Here is a 20,875-nt window from a genome sequence, read left to right as displayed (position 1 = left end):
CCCCATCCCGGGACACCGCCTCCTCTTCGAAGCGCAGTACCCGCCGCCGCGCATGCTCCGCCGCGGGCGACGGGGAATGTCAGCACGCCGCGCAGGCGTGGTGGGAATGGAATGCCGACCGGCGACGCGAGGCGAGGGGCCGGCGCATGCTCGGTGAGCGCAGCGGCGTCAGCGCGCAGGCTCGTTGCAGCTGTCGGGTCGCGCAGAATGTTGGAGCGGAAGAAAGGCACCTGGGTCGTGCAGCCAAGCTGAAGCACAACACCTTTCCGATCGAAAGGGCACGGCCGTCTCCCCGCGGGGGCGCGGCGCGGCGCGGCACCCCGCCCGACAGAGTCACGTGAGGTGGGCACCCGCATGCCGGGCAGGCCCGGGGTTTTCACACGCACGCCTGGCGCCTTTCCCCGCTCGGCCGCTCGGGCTGGGGCGCCCGGGCCCGTGGGGAGGGCAGCACGTGATCGGCATGGCGTGCGAGCCGAGCGGCAGGCGCCCGGAGCCCGTCGGCTGAAGAGTGGCGGCGATCGCATCGCGCCGAGGTGGAAGAGCACAGGAAGGGAGAGAAGGTGATGCCGCGTAGGGAGGAGTAAATCTGCCATAATGGCGCACGTTGGGCGAGCTGCAGAAATTAGCACCTAGAGGTTACCGCCCTTCTGCAGCCGTGGGATTGTGGGAACTGAGGGAGGCCATGCAGGCAGTCTTCACTTTCGCGAAAGGGTTTGCGGGGTATTCCAAAGGGTCTAACCCCAGCCATTCACGCTGAGAGCGAGGGTGGGGGAGGGAGTTTTCGGGGCAACAATACCCACCCGGCCATTATAGGGAAAGCAGGTGTGCACATTCAGGGTCTGAATAACCATCGAGGCACCGTGGTTAAAGAAAGAAAGCGGCGAAGGCGAAGCCTGCGTGTATCCGTGGATGTGTTATTTTTAATCTGGACGATTAACACTGATCGTTCAGAGGATTGTTGATGGGCGTGGGTTTACAGATACCGGACGAGAGCAGCGGCTTGTCTTCGCGAGAGGGTAAGTCTCATTTTTGAAGTCTGGGTTCACTTTCCAAAACAAAAAAAAACGTGTGCAGAACATGCTCAGTTTGGTGTGCTCATCGCAGTAGACAGCTGATCTGTCACTATCACCGACGCTGCTGGTTACTGTTCGGAGCTTACAGTATTATGCAGTGACAGATTATTAAAGCAAAGCGGGAATGTACAATCATTGCAAATTTAGATCGTGCGCAGTTGTAAATACGGGGAACTCTAGCCTCCCAGTTAAATCGAAGGGACAAGTTACTTGCTGTGTTGAGGGCAAAGCGCGGATGGAGATGGGGGGGGGGGGAATCCCGGGTGTGACGCAAGAAACCCGAGGTAAACTGACACAGTTGTGCTTCTGTCGGCACGTGTGAAAACATTAGTCACTGCACGGACACAAAACGGCAGCCCGTTGCCGTTCCCATATCGAATATAGAGTCGAATCGCCTTTTTAAACAAACTGCCTTTAACTTCACCAGCAGCTTTTCGTCTTGTGATATCACCGGGAAGGCCCGCGATTTGGCGCAATCGCTCCTGGTTTTGTGTTCTTTTTGTGTGTGGTGGAAGATAGGCTGTCTCCCTGTTTGCTGTTCCAGTAGCACTCCCCACCCTCCCCCTCCCATTCGCATTGAACACAAGCCCGGAGGCAGCCTGCCCCGACTAATCTGAGGACACGGGGGGTGGGGGGTGGGGGGGGGGTAGGGGAACGCCTCTCCGGTAAGTGTATCCCCGATTCAGCTGGGAAGTTATGGTGGGTGTGTGAATTGGAGACTTCGAGTGGCCCATCGCAGTTCGGCTTTCTCACGAATCGGTGTACTGGAGATCTCGGACTTCCCATCCCTTCCGCCCTGCTGCTGTATTGGGATACATGGCGAACAATGTTGCCAAGACGGGCCGTTCGGCCGCGCTGTCCGCTGCTGTGATCCTGGTCCCGACGGGTGGCGGGCGGGAAGATGGCACAGCCGAAGGACGTGAGATGAAGCGGGGGAGGGTCGGGGTGCTGGGGGGGGGGGCGGTGGTGGTGTTGGTTATGAAAGCCCCGAGACGGAGCGGATCGAGGAAGGCGCCAAATCAAATCGGGAAGCTCGATTGCAGCGGCCTGGGGCGGCAATGATTTCACGTTCACGTGGTGAGGAGGAAGCGGTGCGGAGAGCACACCGGCGGATGTGCTCCGGGTTCAGGGCCCGCACCGACCCACTCTCCTCCCGTTGTTATGGGGGAACCAGTCAAGCAGACTTTGAGTCGTCGCTAAGTTCGGTAAAACCAAACCTTCCTAAACCAGGCAAGATAAATCGAGCCGATCTCTCGGGCGTCCAGCCCCCTCCGAGGGGGGCAATGCTGGTTCCACATGTTATCTCTGATCTGTGCAATTACAATCGGTGCCTGTTATACAGATTTAGCAGGCCTCCAACTTTAGACCGCGGAGAGTCCAGCACATTGAAGTAGGTATTTAGCAAGAAGGTTGATTTGAAAGCTTTGTATACAATATTGACATACGCCTGAGCGGGTTGGGTTGTGGGTTGCTAATTGCGGTGTCTTTACGTGTCGGGAAATCGTAGTAAATATTACCTTGAAATAGAAAGAGACATTTAGGTTTATCTGTTTTAATATGTAATATTTTAATTATGTGATTTCGAAATAGATTGTGTTTAATTACAACAGTTATATTTGTAAAATAAGCAGTCCCTATTGTTACATTACAATATTGTTTTACTCGGTCCAATCCAGGTATTTAATCACTGGATTCGCTGGATTTTTAAAGAAAAAGACGTTGTGTGCAACTGGTCAAGTTTATGATTAACTTTTTGCAAGTATTCTTGTGATATGAATAGCTAAGGAAAATTTTTCTGAGCTGCAGGAAAATATTGAACTAGTTAGGTGAGCAGAAGTAGTATTACATTTGGAGAGAGCAAAAAGGGGAAGGGGAAAGTACAGTAAGTGGTAAAATATAGAGGAAAAGAGTGGAGTGGAATCATAAGCAGGTTTATTATGGCTGACATATGTTACCAAATGTGTTGTTTTGCATCAGTGTTAGAGTGCAAGCCATAAAAATTGCTAAAAGTTACAGAAGAGTGCATGTCGAGCTAGTCTTCATGCACCACTCAGAAACCTGGTGGAGGGCACAAAGCCATTCCTAAAATGCTTACTGTGGGTCTGTCTTCAGGCTCCTGTACCTCTTCCCAACGGGTAGACCAGTCGTTACTACCTTTCAGTCTGTAAAGCACTCATCCACCATTAGTGTCTGCCTTCCACTGTCACGCCAGTTTTCGATCAAGTTTGCAACTTGTTTTAGGTCCTTTGTGATTTAACTTTCTCGTGCAGCCTCGTCAAAAGCCACATAAACCAACTTCAACACTCCAGTTTAGATCCTGACCTCGGGTGCTGTAGTTTCCACCCGCATCCTAATGGTGTTCTGGTCGGTGGCAATAAATTATTGCTTGTGCAGATGGGTCACAGAAAGATCATAGGGGCATTTGTTGGTTGGTGGGAGAGAGTATGTAACAGGAAAATAAATGGAGGAATAGCTCTGAATGTAAGTTGGAGAAGTCAATGTTGATACATCATTGGAGACTATAAAGACAATTTCTCTAACTTCTGGTAACCATTCCCTTCCGTGTCCCTTACTTTCCTCACCACCTGCTGACTAACCCACATCTTCCTCTTTGGTTCCCCTTTCCCTTCCCTTTATTCCATTGTCTTCTGCCCTCCTAATGGATTCTATCTTATTCAGACATTTGCCCCTCTCAATTCCCTTCTCCCACCCTATCTATCTACCTTCCCCTGTGACCTGGATTATTATTACCTACTATTAACTTCCAACTCATGTTTCTCCTCCCCACCCTTTTATTCTGGCTACTGTCCTCTTTCCAGTCTTGATAAAGGCTCTTCACCTGTAACATTGAATGTCCATTTCCCTCCATAGATGCTGCCTGACTTACTGAGATCTTCTAGCATTTTGTGTGTGTTGCTCCAGATTTCCAGCATTTGCAGTCTCATAATGGCTACTTAATACAATGGGTTTCTTGCTACTTTTCTGCAAAATGTTTGTTGGTAAAATTGGAATAATAAACTAGGAAAATTAAATCATAGATCTGACAGTCAGAATCATAACAAAGTTTATTATCACTGATGTGTGTCATGACATTTGTCGTTTTGTAGCTTCGTAAACTTGCGTTTTAAGATGGCATTGGTGAACCTCAGCAACTTCTGGCTGGTGGATAATGAAACAAGGAAAACTGCTAAATACACACTTTTTCTGGCAAGTGGTGTTCGTAAGTAATAGTCTGTAACTTTCCTTTGGACTTGGAGGCAATTCGATGTGGCGGAACTAAGGTGAGGCAGCTGGTCCGGCTCCGAGAGCGAGAAAAGCCTGAGGTTAGATTGCTTTAAGCGGCGGGCCGAATCGAGGTGGTGGGGTCCAGGCCCCAGAGTGTATTAAAACAACTGAACTCGATGATGGGACAGAGATTTAAGCACTGGGCCGAATCGGAAAGGTCGGTACGGGCCAAATTTAGGTGGTGGGGTCCAGGCCCCAGAGTGTATTAAAACAACTGAACTCGATGATGGGACAGAGATTTAAGCACTGGGCTGAATCGGACAGGTCAGTACAGGCCGAATCGAGGTGGTTGGATCCAGCCCCAGAGTGTATCCAGACAATTGAATATTTGAATGCCTGTTTAGGTACCAGGCCAGATTGAAAATGTCAGGGTGTCAGTGGCCGAAGCAAGGAATGGGCTGGCTCAGATTGCTGTTCCTCAAAGTGTACTCATTTCTGTGCTGATCTGTGGGACTCTCTTTGTGGACTTAAGTTCAGAATGCTATTTGGTTGTTGTTATTCTTTGGATGATTTGTTTTCTCCACACGTTGGATGTATGACTGTCTTTATTTATGGATTCCTTTTGGGTTTCTTTGTTTTGTGGCTGACTGTTAGGAGGGAATCTCAAAATTGTATAATGTATACAATTACAAGAAAAAGTTTGAGAACTCTTTGCAGTTACCTGGTTTTCTGCATTAATTAGTCATAAAAATGTGGTCTGATCTTCATCTAAGTCCCAAACACAATCTGCATTAACTAATAACATACAAATGCTTGTAGTTTTCATTTTTTTATTGAACATATTGTTTAATCATTCAGAGTCCATGCTGGAAAACGTATGTGAACCCTTGTATATAATAATTGGTAGAACCTCCTTTAGCAGCACTAATGGCCAAACAGTGAGGAGGAATTTTAGAACATTCCCCCATATAGAACTGTTTCAGTTCACCAATATTTCTGGATACCTTGCATGAACAGCCCTCCTCAAGTCATGCCTCAACATCTCAATTGGGTTAACGTTTGATCTCCAACTTGTCCATTCCAAAACAAGAATTTTCTTCTTGTTAAACCATTCTGTTGTTGATTTACTCTTGGATCATTGTCTTATTGCATTATCCAACTTCTATAAAGCTTCAGGTGATGGACCGCTACCCTGACACTATCCTGTAAAATCTCTTGATACAATTTTGATTTCATTGTCCCGTCAACAATTGGCAAGTTGTCCAGGCCCTGAGGTGTGCTCAGTGTTGACAACGTGCAATTGTTTATTATCATGACTTAGATGAAGATCAGACCATGTTTTTATGAGTAACTAATGCAGAAAATCAGGTAATTGCAAAGGGTTCTCAAACTTTCTCTTCCAACTGTACTTACTTTGAACTTCAATCAGTGCAGTGTAATACATTATACATTATAATAAAATAGATAGCTAAATATGTAGGGCAAGAGAACAAAATTGTGAAGTAGTGTTCATGGGTTAATTGTCCATTCAGAGTCTGATGGCAGAGGGGAAGAAGGGGTTCCAAAAACATTGAGTGTGTTTCTTCAAGCTCCAGTGTGATTTCTTTGGCAGTAATGAGATGGTGGTGGGGTGTCCTTAACGATAGATGCTGCCTTTTTGAGTCATCACCTTTTGAAGATATCCTCGATGGTGGAGAGGCTAGTGCCCATGATGGAGTTAGCTGAGTTTACAACCCACTGCAGCTTTTTCCAATCCTGTGCTGTGATGCTACCAGTTCTCTGCTGTGCATCTGTAGAAAGTTGCTGGAGTCTTTGACTTGCCAAATTTCCTCAAACTCCTAATGAAATACAGCCACTAACATGTTTTCCTTGTAATTGCATCAATATGTTGGGCCCAGGAAAATTCTTCAGAGACACTGACAACCAGGAACTTGAACCTGCTTATCTTTTACACTGCTGACCCTTTGATGGGGACTGGTGTATGTGTGTGTTCTCTTGGCTTCCTCTTCATGACTCAATCCTTGAGCTTACTGACATTGAATGCAAGGTTGTTCTTGGAGACACCACTCAACCAGCCAATCTGTTTCACTCCTGTATGCTTGTTTGTTGTCATCTGAGATTCTGCTGACAACAGTAATGTCATCTGTAAATTTATAGCTGGCTTTGAGATGTGCCTAGCTCAGGCATGGGCAAACTACGGCCCGCGGGCCATATGCGGCCCGCTAATCTTTTTAATCCGGCCCGCAGAACTTGATGAAATTATATTAATAAACCTTGTTAACGTTTTTTCCCCGCAATTCTAGCATTTTCCCAACAGATGACACACTCTATATACATTTGTGGCGACCCATTTCCTGGCACATCCGAACCGGCTCACAATTAGCCAGCATTCCGGCTAAGGGAGGTAGCCTGCGGGGATTTGCGAGCACAGAGCTTTGGAGCCTCTGCGCAGGGGGGCAGGTTGAGGGAGGCTTAAAGTGAGGCTGGGGATTTCGAATAAAGTTTTTTTTCTTCGACTGCAGTTACCGACTCCATGTCGTAATTTTAGCGCTGCATGTAGCACACCGCTACACATTGACCTTTGTTGAGGTGCAGCGTATTACTCCACATTTGCGCTTTACTCTTTGTTCGGCTCAACCTATTTGTGTGAACAGGCGTTCAGCATCATGAACATCAACAAAGCCAGCCACAGATCCAAGTTAACTGACCAACACCTCAGATCCATCCTGAGAATCGCCACATCAAAACTAAATCCAGACTTTGATGTGCTGGCTAAAAAGTGAGACCAACAACACTGTTCCCACTGAAATTAAAAATAAGTTTCTTCGTTGTGTTATGTAAAAAATGCATTTGAAAATATTTTTTTCAATAAGCCTTACATGTTACATGTCATTTCTGTTAAGTGATGGACATGAGTAGTGCGCAGGTGCACGTACATTCTCAAAATAAAAAATGCGCTCCAGATCAAATAACGCGCTCCGCATGCTGGCGCGCTGTCACTGTTCTGTCCTTGTGCTGGTCGTTGTTGAGTTTTGGCACAGGGGACAATTGAATAAGAAGGAGCAGGACAAGTAGACCTGCATCTCCTACCGTTTTTGAAATAAAGACAGTCAGGAGGAGAGTGATGATGATAATATCTTGAAGGATAACAGAATTTTCAGTGCTTTAAAATAATAACTGTTACTATTAAAAAAAGCTGTATTTTATTCATTTAATTTTCTGTGTTTTAAAAGTCATTTCAATAAATAGCTAAATACCATGGGACTTCAAAGACAGATATTTTGTTGTAATGCATGTGTTCACTTTCAATTGAAATTAAAGCACATGGTTTTCTACATATCCCATGATATTTTATTTTCTCTTATGAGGTGTATTACCAAAACACTCCGTCCATCTGCTCCTGGTCCGGCCCCCTGTCAAATCTTAGAACCCTTTGTGGCCCTCAAGTCAAAAAGTTTGCCCACCCCTGGCCTAGCTACACAGTTGTGTGTAGAGTAGTGGTTGCCAACCTGTCGATCTTTGAGACTTTCCCAGTAGATCCTGAAAAAAAAGAAAAATAAATACACAGATACTGTTGAGAGATTGTTTCTGGGTTGCGGGGTTTTAGTTCCGTTCTTTCTGCCCAGTGTGCGTGCGTGTAGCTCCCCTGCACTACACAGTGTACTTCAGTGGTCCCCAACTACCGGGCCATAGGGAAACGATAGGAGTCAGCTGAACCTTTCCTCATTCCCTGTCACACCCACTGTTGAACTTAAACCCACGCGAGGTCATCGGTTGCTTAACTGGAGTGATACCTCCACACCAGGGATCACTGGTTGGCATCGGGCGGCCAGCAGGAAGTGCCGTTGCTACTGGCCTGGAGTGCTGCCTCTAAACTTGTTTAACGCAGCAAATGTTCGTGGGGAACCCGGTGCTAAAATATTCGCAGGCAACCTAATTTGGGCTCAGCTTTTTATAAGTATCAGAGCAGCTACCGCGCTGCGATCTACTGAAACAAACTTCTGTTGGTTGATAGATCCTACTGGGGGGGGCAGGCGCCCTGTCGCACTCCTCGCTCGGTTGGTTGCTCTCTCCGTCCGGACTGCGACCGCCGCGGCCCTGGCACGGGGACCTCCGGTCCTGACCTTGTCCTCTCACCCGACTCACGACCAACCGCACCTGGCCAGGTGTCTGGCGGCGGGCGGGAGGCTGTCCAATGAGGCAATGAAACCCTCAAAACTACTTTGATACCCTGAGTCCAAGCACCCAGCTCTTAAAGACAAACCCGCTGAGTTTTGTCAGCGGAAAAAACGTGAGCAGCGCGGGACAGAAGCTAAGTGCTGGGAGCCGCGAAAACTAAATTGCGGGATAGACTGGGCATAAGGAACCTGCTTCGAGTATCGCTGTGTTCCCGTCGTGTTTAACACCCCCCCCCGGTCGGCCGGTGCACAAGAATATTATCAATATTAAACAGGTCTGTGGTGCAAAATAGGGTGGGTAACCCTGGTGTTTATACATTATTTCTACTTCCGGGTTGCAGGGTTTTACTTCCGGTCTTTTTCTGCCTTGGTGCGCATGCTTGTAACTAATTGATCTGGGGTCGATCTTGCTTTTAACTAAGGCAGAGGTAGGGGATCTTGGGCTTAAAAAGGTTGGTGACCGCTAGGGTAGAGAGTAGTGCAGTGGGTGTACCTGTGTTGATTGTCAGTGAGGGAGAGATGTTACTTTCAATCTGCATATACTGTGTCCTCCTGATTAAAAAAGTCATTGATCCATTTGCAGAGGGAAGTAAACACGTTCAGGTTTTGACACTTGTTGATTACTACTGAGGGGGTGATGGTATTGAACACAAAGTTAGCAGCTGATGTAGGTATCATTGTTGTCCAGATGGTCAAAGGCCAGTAAGATCGCATCTGTTGTGGACCTATTGTAGCAATAGGCTAATTGCAGTGGGTCCAGATCCTTGATTAGGCAAGAGTTAATTTGAGCCACAATCAACTTCTCAAAGCTCTTCATCACAGTAGATGTGAGTTCAGTTGGGTGATAGTCATTGAAGCAGATCACCCTGCCTCTCTTGGGCAACTTGATATGATTGATGTCATTTTGAAGCAATTGAGCACTGAGAGACTGAAGAAGTCCTTGAATACTCCTGCCAGTTGGTTGGTACAGGTTTTCAGTGCCCATCAGGGCCTGACATCAGCTCTGACACAGATATTGCAGGGTTGTCAAATGGTGCAGGGATTCACACAGGCGTAATTTTATTTTCCCTTTCAAAGCATGCATAAAAGGTGTTGAGCTCAGCTGGGAGTGAAGTGTCAGTCACTTATGTTAAGTTTCACCTTGTTGGAAGTGATGGCCTGCTTACCCTGCCATAGCTGGCATGCATCCGATTCTGTTTCTAACTTCACTTGGAATTGTTTTTTGCTTGCCCTTGAGATTGCCTTTCTGAGGTTATACCTAGATTTCTTGCAGAGTTCTGGAATGTCCTAGATCTAGTCCTCAGCAGATTGCAAATCTCATGGTTCATGCATGGCTTCTGGTTTGGGTATGTCCAGTATGTTCTCAAAGGCACATACTGAACCATATAAGTCTTGATGAAGTCAGTGACAATTGTGACATATGTGTCCCTGGATATTGTCCAGTCCACTGATTTAAAGCAGTCTTGTGAATGCTGTCCACTTCCTTTGACCATACATCCATGGTTCTCAATAAATAAATCAATTACAGTATACGTATATTGAATAGATTAAACATGCAAAAATCAAAAATACTGTATATTTTTAAAAAAGAGGTAGTGTCCAAGGGTTCAGTGTCCAAGGGTTCAATGTCCATTTAGAAATTGGATGGCAGAGGGAAAGAAGCTGTTTCTGAATCACTGAGTGTGTGGCTTCAGTTTCTGTATCTCCTACCTGATGGTAACAGTGAGAAAAGGGCATGTCCTGGGTGCTAGAGGTCCTTAATAATGGATGCTGCCTTTCTAAGACACTACTCCCTGAAGATGTCCTGGGTACTTTGGAGGCTAGTACCCAAGATGGAGCTGACTAGATTTATAACCCTCTGTAGCTTCTTTCGGTCCTGTGCAGTAGCCCCTCCCCCAGTACCAGATAGGGATGCAGCCTGTCAGAATGCTGTTCACAGTGCATCTATATAAGTTTTTGAGTGCATTTGTTGACATGCCAAATCTCTTCAAACTCCTAATGAAGTATAGCCACTGTCTTTATAACTACATTGATATGTTGGGACCAGGTTAGATCCTTAACCCCCAGGAACTTGAAATTGCTCACTCTCTCCACTTCTGATCCCTCTATGAGGATTGGTATGTGTTCCTTCGTCTTATCCTTCCTGAAGTCCACAATCAGCTCTTTTGTCTTACTGACGTTGAGTGTCAGGTTGTTGCTGTGGCACCACTCCATATCTCGCTCCTGTACACTGTCTCATCACCACCTGAGATTCTACCAACAATGGCTGTATCGTCAGCAAATTTATAGATGGTATTTTAGCTATGCCTGGTCATGTGTATATAGAGAGTAGAGCAGTGGGCTAAGCACATACCCCTGAAGTGCGCCATTGTTGATCGTCAGCAAGGAGGATATGTTGTCAACAACCCGCACAGATTGTGATCTTCCGGATAGGTAGGTGAGGATCCAGTTGCAGAGGGAAATACAGAGGCCCAGGTTCTGCAACTTCTGAATCAGGATTGTGGGAATGTTGGTATTAAATGCTGAACTAAAATTGTTGAACAGCATCCTGACATAGGTGCTTGTGTTGTCCAGGTGGTCTAAAGCCGTAAGGAGAGACATTTGGATTGCGTCTGCTGTTGACCTATTGTGGTGATAGGTGAATGGCAGCGGGTCCAGGTCCTTGCTGAGGCAGGAGTTCAATTTAGTCATGACCAACCTCAAAGCATTTCATCACTGTTGATGTGAGTGCTACTGGGCGACAGTCACTTAAGCAGCTCACATTATTCTTGTTAGGCACGGGTATAATTGTTGCCTTTTTGAAGCAAGTGGGAACTTCTGCCCATAGCAGTGAGAGGTTGAAAATGTCCTTGAATACTCCCACTAGTTGGTTGGCACAGGTTTTTAGAACCTTTCCAGGTACTCCATCTGGACCTTCCACCTTACAAGGGTTCATTCTCTAAAGACAGCCTAACATTGGCCTCTGAGTCAGAGATAACAGAGTCATCAGGTGCAGCAGGGATCTTCACAGCTGTGGTTGTGTTCTCCCTTTCATAGTGGGCATTGAAGCCGTTGAGTTCATCTGGTAGTGAAGCATCGCTGCCATTCATACTATTGGGTTTCGCTTTGTAGGAAGTAATGTCATAAGGGTCTCCCTACCATCCATTGGAGATGATTATTAGGGGTGCTGCATACACAGGGCCCTTTAGTATTATTAATGCTCCCACCCATCCATCCAGCATCCTCTTTTTGACTTTCTACCATCTAACAGCTGACACCAATGCATAAAAACAAGAATGGTCAGGATGGGAAACAATTTTCTTCCCCAGGCCAGTAAGGTTCTGAACTCCCTGCCGCATCGCCTTCAAAATGTCACTGGTTAACCTGTTCCATATGAGATTTAATTTATGCACTTTGTTATATATGTGTAATTCATCTGTAGATTTTATCCTTGCCTTCATAAGTTATTGTGTGTTATGTGTACCACTGTGCTTTACACCCTGATTCAGAGAAACGTCGTCTGATTTCTATATGTTATATAGTCAGCTACGTTATAGACACATATGTAGTTAAATGACAATAAAGTTGACTTGATTTTGACTTGACTGTAGATAGGAAACTGATTAATTTTCATTCTCTGCTAGAAACTTATTTAATTATCAGGATTCTTCACTATATGGCGCTGATAATTTAATACTTTGAGTTGAGAGGTGGAGTTCTTCTGAAACTTGAGATTGTGTGATTCTATCATTGATATACAGTAGAGAGATTGTGAGGTGCTATTGAAACTTTATTTGATATGTGTTTTTGTTTGTATTTTACAGGGTGGTATCTTATGGGCCTCTCTTGACGACAGTTTTGGATATCTTGTACTCGTTTCCTCTCTCTCACTTTCTCTCTTTGATTTTTAACCTTAAAAGAACATGGAGAAACAGCAGCCAGAACACACAGAACAAGAGAGTAATGCCCCAGCAAACTCTGGCACACCTGCTGCATACTTTGTCCTTGTTAAGAAGGCCGGTGGCAGTAGTGGTACTGAACGCAGCATGGTCGTGGCAAAGCAAGAACTTGGGGGTATTGGTTGCCTTCTGGAAAAAAGTAACAGATTGATGCCAGGGACAGCCAGTCATCCATTTGAGTGCCATTCTGGGAATGTTTGTGTCACTTTAGAGAACCAGGAAATGTGGAATCAATTTTACAAGCATGGCACAGAGATGGTTCTAACAAAACGTGGCCGGCGCATGTTCCCCTACTGCAGATTCTGCCTTTTGGGCCTAGATCCTTTGAAGAAGTACATCTTGGTAATGGATATTGCTCCTGTTGACAACCAGCGCTACAAATGGAATGGTCAGTGGTGGGAACTAAATGGTAAAGCAGAACCTCATGTTCTTGGAAGGGTGTACATTCATCCCAATTCACCTTCCAGTGGGAGCTACTGGATGAGGCAACCCATATCCTTTCATAAATTGAAACTTACCAATAATACTTTAGATCAAGAAGGTCACATCATCCTTCATTCCATGCACCGGTACCTGCCACGTTTGCATATCATCTCTGCTGACAAGTCAACTGATGTAATTTCCCTCAGTGGCCCAAATGTGCACACCTTCACTTTTCCACAGACGGAGTTTGTGGCTGTAACTGCTTATCAGAACATGAGGATCACTCAGTTGAAAATTGACTTCAATCCATTTGCAAAGGGTTTTCGGGATGAAGGGCTGAACAGTAGGCCAATGCGAGAGCTGAGGCACCAAGGCAGTGAATTGATGGATGCTGATTGCAGTGATGATTCTGCCTCATGCAGCAGTGTTGCAACTGAATCCAGTGAGCATTTAAGATTCAAAACTGAGGAAGAGTCTGAACACAGAAAAAAGCAAGGTAATACCCATACATTTCCAAACTCCAGTTTGGATGGTGGTTTATCTAACACTGAGGATGAAGATTTCCTGGAAGAAGACATGCCAAAAATAAACAATCCTTGTGGAGAAAAAAGTAACATGAAAAAGAGATCAACTGAGAGGTAAGCAAAGGATTTTCAATGAATGCAGCAAATCTGCTTTACCCCTGACTTTAACATTTTCAAATTTGTCTACTCTGGCAATAAATTTATCTATATTGGTGACAACAATATGTCTTCAGAAAGCACTGGCCCAAAACATCAACTGTTTATTCCTTCCATAGATGCTGTCTGCCTTGCTGAATTCCTCCAGCATTTTGTGTATGTTCTTCAAAAGGCACTCTGGAGCATTTTGATAACTGGCACTTTCTTCTTACAACACACACAAAATGCTGGTGGAACACAGCAGGCCAGGCAGCATCTATAGGGAGAAGCACTGTCGACGTTTCGGGCCGAGACCCTTCGTCAGGACTAACTGAAAGGAGAGATACTAAGAGATTTGAAAGTAGGAAGGGGAGGGGGAAATGCGAAATGATAGAAGACCGGAGGGGGTGGGGTGAAGCTAAGAGTTGGAAAGGTGATTGGCAAAAGTGATACAGAGCTGAAGAAGAGAAAGGATCATGGGACGGGAGGCCTCGGGAGAAAGAAAGGGGGAGGGGGGGAGCACCAGAGGGAGATGGAGCACAGGCAGAGTGATGGGCAGAGAGAGAGGAAAAAACAAACAACTAAATATGTCAGGGATGGGGTAAGAAGGGGAGGAGGGGCATAAACAGAAGTTAGAGAAGTCAATGTTCATGCCATCAGGTTGGAGGCTACCCAGCTGGTATATAAGGTGTTCCTCCAACCTGAGTGTGGCTTTCTTCCTACATTGCTTTTCATATTCTCTAAAGTTCATATTGGCCCTTATCCCTCACATTTACTAAAATTAGTAACAACAAATTCTGAAGAAATTCGAGTTTCCCTTTCAAATCCTTTGGAAGATGCATCTCCGGTTAAATAGGGAGTTAAGGTTTTAAAAATACTGCATGGTTTTCTAGTGTCAACTATTCCCACCACATAAATATCATTTTCCACATGGACTTGAAATTGTCTAGAAATTTGATCCATTTGCTCTTTTATTTGTAAACTGCACATAAAAAGAACTTCGAACTTATTTAGAAGTGTACGTCTTCATTTCCCTGTTGTAATTCCTGCAAATGAGTACTTCATCAGTATGTACAGCTCAGTTTAATTACCAAGTGAATTTGTAAGGATGTTTGTGCAGGTGGATCTCAAACTTTCTGACAGAAGGCAGTATGCGAGACTAGATATGCACATATCCTTATCTGCTCACCTTGCACTGGCGCACCACAGGTGTGTTCTCTCCCTTCTCCTATTTTTGCTATGCACTAATGATGTCGGCTGTTAAATTGATAAAAGTTTGCAGATGACACCACTGTCATAGGACTAATCACCAGAGGCACTGAATCCAAGTATCATTTGTAAGTTAACAAGCTAGTGTCCTGGTGCAATCACAACAACTTAGAGCTGAATGCCCTCAATTGCAGAGACTCATATCGACTTCAGGAGAAATATGCTTCCTCTCCACCCACTCATCATCAACAACTCAACAGTTAGCACTGGTTTGTCATTCAGGTACTTGGGCAGAACCTTGTGGGGCAGTGATACCTCTCATTAACAAAAAGGCTTGGCAGTTGGTAAAATTCCATCTGCCCAAGAAAATACCAGTGCAATTCTACATTGGTATCATAGAGAACATCTTCACATCAGCCATTACTGTCTGGTTTGTTGCAGTATCCTCTCAGTTTACAAAAACTACAGTGAGCTATCGGATCAGCTGAAAAGACCATTGGCTGCAATCTGCCATCACTGCAGAACAGGGCAAAGAAGTGGGTAGGAAAAATTATTGTGGATACTACCCACCCAGCAAATTGCCCTATCCAAAAGCTCCCTTCTGGAAAGCGCCATAGGGAGATTAAAACTAAAACCTCACACCATCTTAGAAGTTTCTTCTGTACTGCACTGTAAATACTTTAAGCTACTTATTATACTTATTTTTCCATTGTAAATACATGCTGGTATTTATGAACATTTTTATTCCATATCTGTACTTGACCTCAAAGTTTATTTTTTACATTTTTTTATTCTTACAATTGTTGAATATAGTTGTTTTTGTTTGCATGTCACACCACCATACAGTACACCACAAATTCCTAATAGGTGTACATTTTTATGGCAAATAAAGTTGATTTTTCAAAGAACCTCGATCCTTGAAAAAGAAATGAAAAGTTTATCATTTACAGTCCTCAATAATATATCTCAAAAAATGAATACATCACACTGAGAACAAGGAACCATGCATGAATTTTGAGTTTGAGAAGGAGAAGCTGAAGTCAGATATGTCAGTATTACAGTGGGGTGCCAAATCCAGGATTCAGAAGCTTTTCAACAGAAGGCAAGTGATAAAAGCAATAAGGAGAGAAAATATGAAGTACAAAGTTCGCCAAAGATATAAACGAAGATACCAAAAGATTGTACCACTGGAAAATGACACTGAACAGTTAGTAATGAGGAACAAAGAAAGAGTGATCTTTGAAGAATCGCTAGATTCTGGAATGGTAGCTGAGGACTGGAAAAACTTTTGAAGTTCTTTGAGGAAATAATAGGCAGGATAGACGAAGAGTCTGTGGATGTTGTTTACTGGGATTTTCAGAAGGCCTTTGATAAGTCGCCACACATGAGGTTGCTAAATAATATAAGAGCCCATGGAATCGTAGGAAAGATACTAGCATGGATAGAAAGTTGTTTGACTGGCAGGAGGCAAGCAGTGGAATAAAGGGGGCATTTTCTTGTTGGCTTCTGGTGACAAGTGTTATTTTGAAGGGGTAGCTGTTGGGACCGCTTCAAGTTGTACAGTATGTCAATGATTTGAATGATGGAATTGATAGCTTTGTAGCCAAGTTTGTGGACGATACAATGATAGCTGGAGAGGTAGGAAGTGTTGAGAAAACATTGAATTTACAGAAAGACAGATTAGGAGAATGGGCAAAGAAATGGCAAGTGAAATATTGGGAATTGTATGGTCACACACTTTGGTAGAAGAAATAAAGATGTAGACTGTTTTCTAAAAGAGTGAGAACATTCAGAAAGCAGATGTGCAAGAGGACTTGGAAGTCCTCAAGCAGGAATCCCTAAAAGCCAATTTGCAGGTTGAGTCAGTGGTAAGGAAGGCAAATGCAATGTTTAGTATTCATTTCAAGAGGGCTAGAATGTAAATGCAAGGATGTAATGTTGAGGCTTTATAAGGCTTTATCAGACTGCACTTGGAATATTGTAAGCAGTTTTGGGCTCCGTATCTGAGAAAGGATGGCTTGCATTATTATTATTTAATTATTTGTGATTTTATATTGCTATATTTCTTCACTATTCTTGGTTGGTGCGGCTGTAACGAAACCCAGTTTCCTTCGGGATCAATAAAGTATGTCTGTCTGTCATTAGAGGGCCAGAGAAGGTTCACAAGAATGAAAAGGTGTTAACATATTCTCAGAAATGCACGTGAGGACGCTTTGGCTCTGGATCTGTACTAGTTGCTGAGTTTGAAAGAGTGAGGAAGGATGTCATTGAGACCTAGATAGAGTAAACATGAGTAGGATGTTTCCTATGGTGGGGGAGGGCACAGCCTCAGAAGAGAAGGACATCCCTTTAGAGCAGAGATTAGGAGGAATTTCTTTAGCCAGAGGGTAGCGAATCTTTAGAATTCATTTCCACAGATGGCTATGGAGGTCAAGTCATTGGATATATTTAAAGTGGAGGTTGATAGCTTCTTGATAATTGAGGGAGTTGAACGTTATGGGGAGAAGACAGGAGAATGGGGTTGAGGGTGATACTAAATCAGTCATGATGGAATGCCAAGAAGACTCGATGGGCCAAGTGGTATATTTCTGCTCCTACATCTTAGGGAATTAATGGATTATTTTATTTATTTTTAAATGCTTAGAAGCAACCTCTTTAATTTTTATTGAAGATATGTGTTGTCAATACTCTATTCAAATCTATGGACTGCTTACTGCCCTTTACATATCCATGTCTGTGTCTGATACTCCCATTGATTGCGTGTGACCCCAAGCCTCCTCATCGAGAGGCTTTCTTAGCCTATTCCATCTGTCAGGCTGAGAGAATAAACGAAATATGTAGCATTGTCCCACCCCCAATGTACCCCTGTGCTCTCCAGCATCAACTCTGTTCCCATGGTCTGCACGCAAATAATCTGGTAGTTCTGTGAAAGCTGGGAGCAATCATCCATGAAACATGCTGATCAGGTTTTAAAGCTTTATTGACATGCAGATCATGATAATGAACAGTTAAAGCAAATATGCCCAGTTTTGTTTCTTTCTTCGTGTGACTTCCGATTGGGTATTTATACGGCACCCAGTGAAACCAGCAAAATACCTACAATTCAAGTTATGATTGTCTTAAGGATGAGCTGCAATAGGGACCAGTTTTGCTTCAAACTTGTTTTATGTGTGACCCGGTAAGCTGGAGCTTTGGGTAGTAAAGGCAAAGAAGGAATGATAGGATGAGGAAATTACTTCCTGCATATGTACGATGTTTCATTTGCAAAAGGATACTACAAATCCTTTGGGCTGCTAGATCGTTAAACACTTCTAGCACGTGGTACTGTGAAGGTAATTGACTTCCCTGGTTTAAGTGTAGAAAACAAACAATTTAAAATCTGGCAAATTTGGAGATGGCTGTCTTCAAAATTCCAATAGTACATTCTTCCAGTATCAATTTGATAGGTAGTTTCTATCAAAATGAATTTGTTTTTAAATTTGTGATTCGAAGTGAATATTTATTTCTCTGGAGATTTTACTGTAGAGAAAATAATAGAAGCTAAGGGAATGAGGCAGTTGAATAGTATTGTTTGGACAACATGGAAATGACCAGGGAGAAGGTAATTGGACATCTTAAAAGTATCAAGGTGGTCCCCGGGGCCTAACCTGGTGCGTTCACTCATTTCACACAAGTTCCAAGAAGAAATTGTACGGGTCCTTGCAGAGATTTTTGTTTTATCTCTGGCCACTGGTAAGGTTCTCCAGGCCAGAAATGTGGCTAATGTCATAACATTATTTAAAAAGGGTAAGAAAATGCAAGTCTGTGAGACTGACAGTGGTGACTAAATTGTTTCTGAGAACTACCAACATTTGGAGAAACAAGGTCTGATTTGCAACAGTCGTCATTGCTTTTGCATCGGAAGTCATGTCTAACAAATCTCTTGGTGTTGCCTCTGGACTTTGGCAAAGACTTTGACAGGTTCCTTTATGACAATTTAGATGTCATGAGACCCATGGGGAGATAGTGGATTAGATTTGTAATTGACTCTGGTGTAAACAAAGGCAGATCATCAAGAGTTTTCTCTCTGGTCTTTGTCTAGTGGTGCGCCACAGGGTGAGTGCTGGGATGTTTGTTGTTGATAATTTGTGTAAATTATTTAGATGTGACTGCACAAGGGATGATTGTTAAGTTTCCAAATGATAATAAAGTAGGTGGTGGTATAGAGTTAATGCAGAAAGTTATGAAAAATTACAGGGGGATCTTAATTAGATAGGCATGTGGGCTGGGAATTGGCAAATGTCTTTTGAATTTGGTAAATATTAGTTACACCATTTCAAACTGGGGTAGGACTTAAATAGTGAATGGTAGGGCACTGAAGAGAGCTATGGGATAGAGAGATTTAAGAGTGTTATTGAATAGTACATTGTTCACTAAATGTAGCATTGCAAGTAGACATGGTAATCAAGGTACTTGGCCCACTGGCCTTCACCAGTCAAGGTATTGAGTATAGGAGTTGGAAAATTATGTTGCTGTTGTATAAGATGGTGGTAAGACCACACTTGGATGATTGAGAGTAGTTTTCATCAACCTTTCACAGGAAAGATGTTATTAAACTAGAAAGTGTGCAGAGTAGATATACAGTCGATTCTGGTTATTTGAGCCAACAATTAATTGAGGTAGCTGCTTATTTGGGACAACTCTTTACAACTCTTAAAGAACATAAACAGAGAAAATATCCGGAATTCCCTTTGTTTATTTGGAACACTATGCCACCTACTTGGGACAGAAGATGGTTGCCGAACATTTTCTAGCTAGCATCACTCACATGTATGTCGTATGGCCATTAGACACTACACCTTGCTTACGTGTTTGTGTTCAGAAAGCAGTGATTTTTGTCACTGATAGTTGGTGAGTAATATGTCGTAAGGTAATTCAGAACTGCTCACTGCAGTTTCAAGCATTCAGGTTTGGAGATGCCAGAAATGGCCATAGGTACAAATGAAATGATTTCACTACTTCAGCACTACAAAGAATTTAGGCCAGTTACCCTAACTTCAGTGATTGGAAGATGTTGGAGTCTATTATTAAAGATGATGTTTCAGGGTACTTGCAAGATAAAAATAGGCCAGTCAGAATGGTTTCCATAAGGCAGGAGTTCTCATCCTTTCTTATGCTATGGACCCTAGGTTTGGAACCCCTGCCTTAGTTGGAAATCTGAAATTCTTTGAGGAAATAACAGGCAGGATAGACGAAGAGTTGATGGATGTTGTTTAGTTGGATTTTCAGAGGCCTTTGACAAGGTGCTGTCTGTACATAAGACTGCTAAACAAGATAAGGTTGCCCATACTAGCATGGATAGAAGACTGGCTGACTGGGAGGAGGCAGAGAGTCAGAATAAAGGGGGCCTATTCTGGTTGGCTGCTGGTGACTACTTGTGTCCCATTAGGGTTGGTTTTGGGAGCGTATCTTTTCATGTTATATGTCAACGATTTGGATGATGAAATTGATGGCTTTATGGCTAAGTTTACAGACAAAACAAAGATGGATGGAGCCCCAGGTAGTGTTGTGGATTCTGAAAAGGACAGTTTGGGAGAATGAACAAATAAGTGGCAGTTGGAATATTGTGGAGGGGAATATATATATATATATATATATATATATATATATATATATATATATATATATGGTCATGCACTTGGGTAGAAGGAATAAAGCTGTGGACTGTTTTCTAAATGGGGAGAATATTCAAAAATCAGAGGTGCAAAGGGACTTGGGAATCCTTGTGTCAGCTTGCAGGTTGAGTCAGTGGTAAGGAAGGCGAATGCACTGTTAGCATTCGATATAAGAGCAAGGATGTGATGCTGAGGCTTTATAAGGCATTTGTCAGACTGTACTTGGAATATTGTGAGCAATTTTGGGCCCCTTATTTAAACAGATGTTTTGACATTGGAGAGAGTTTTAGGGTTTAAGGGAGGTTCACGAGAATGATTCTGGGTAATGAAAGGGTTAACATAGGAGCATTCAATAGATCTGGACCTGTACTTGCTAGAGTTTGGAAGAATGGGGGCTGGGGGCTCCTCTTTGAAACCTCAATTATTGAAAAGCCTAGATAGAATTGATATGGAGAGGATGTTTCCTATAGTTGCTGAGTCGAAGACCAGAAGGCACACCTTCAGAATTGAGGGACA

At 43.7% G+C, this 20,875-nt stretch overlaps 1 protein-coding gene across 8 annotated transcripts in view; it reads left to right on the top strand.

The window, feature by feature from the left end:
• The first annotated feature begins 208 nt into the window (after positions 1–208).
• mgaa (MAX dimerization protein MGA a) overlaps positions 209–20,875 on the top strand; it is a 111,932-nt gene continuing 91,265 nt past the window's right edge. For 5 of the 8 annotated variants that reach the window (XM_059953614.1, XM_059953639.1, XM_059953631.1 and 2 more), the window contains exons 1-2: positions 209–560; positions 12,280–13,475. In XM_059953614.1, the coding sequence (XP_059809597.1) occupies positions 12,379–13,475 (1,097 nt within the window). In that variant the 5' untranslated portion in view covers positions 209–560; positions 12,280–12,378. Of the gene's footprint in view, positions 561–601; positions 1,017–4,180; positions 4,294–12,279; positions 13,476–20,875 lie in introns of those variants that run through there. The other 3 variants (XM_059953593.1, XM_059953603.1, XM_059953586.1) reach the window with 3 other exon arrangements.

The sequence above is a fragment of the Hypanus sabinus genome, chromosome 2 (genome assembly GCF_030144855.1).
Source record: "Hypanus sabinus isolate sHypSab1 chromosome 2, sHypSab1.hap1, whole genome shotgun sequence".
NCBI lineage: Eukaryota > Metazoa > Chordata > Chondrichthyes > Myliobatiformes > Dasyatidae > Hypanus > Hypanus sabinus.
The sequence above is the reverse complement of the archived record's forward strand: the minus strand, read 5'-3'. Positions and strand labels throughout refer to the sequence as shown.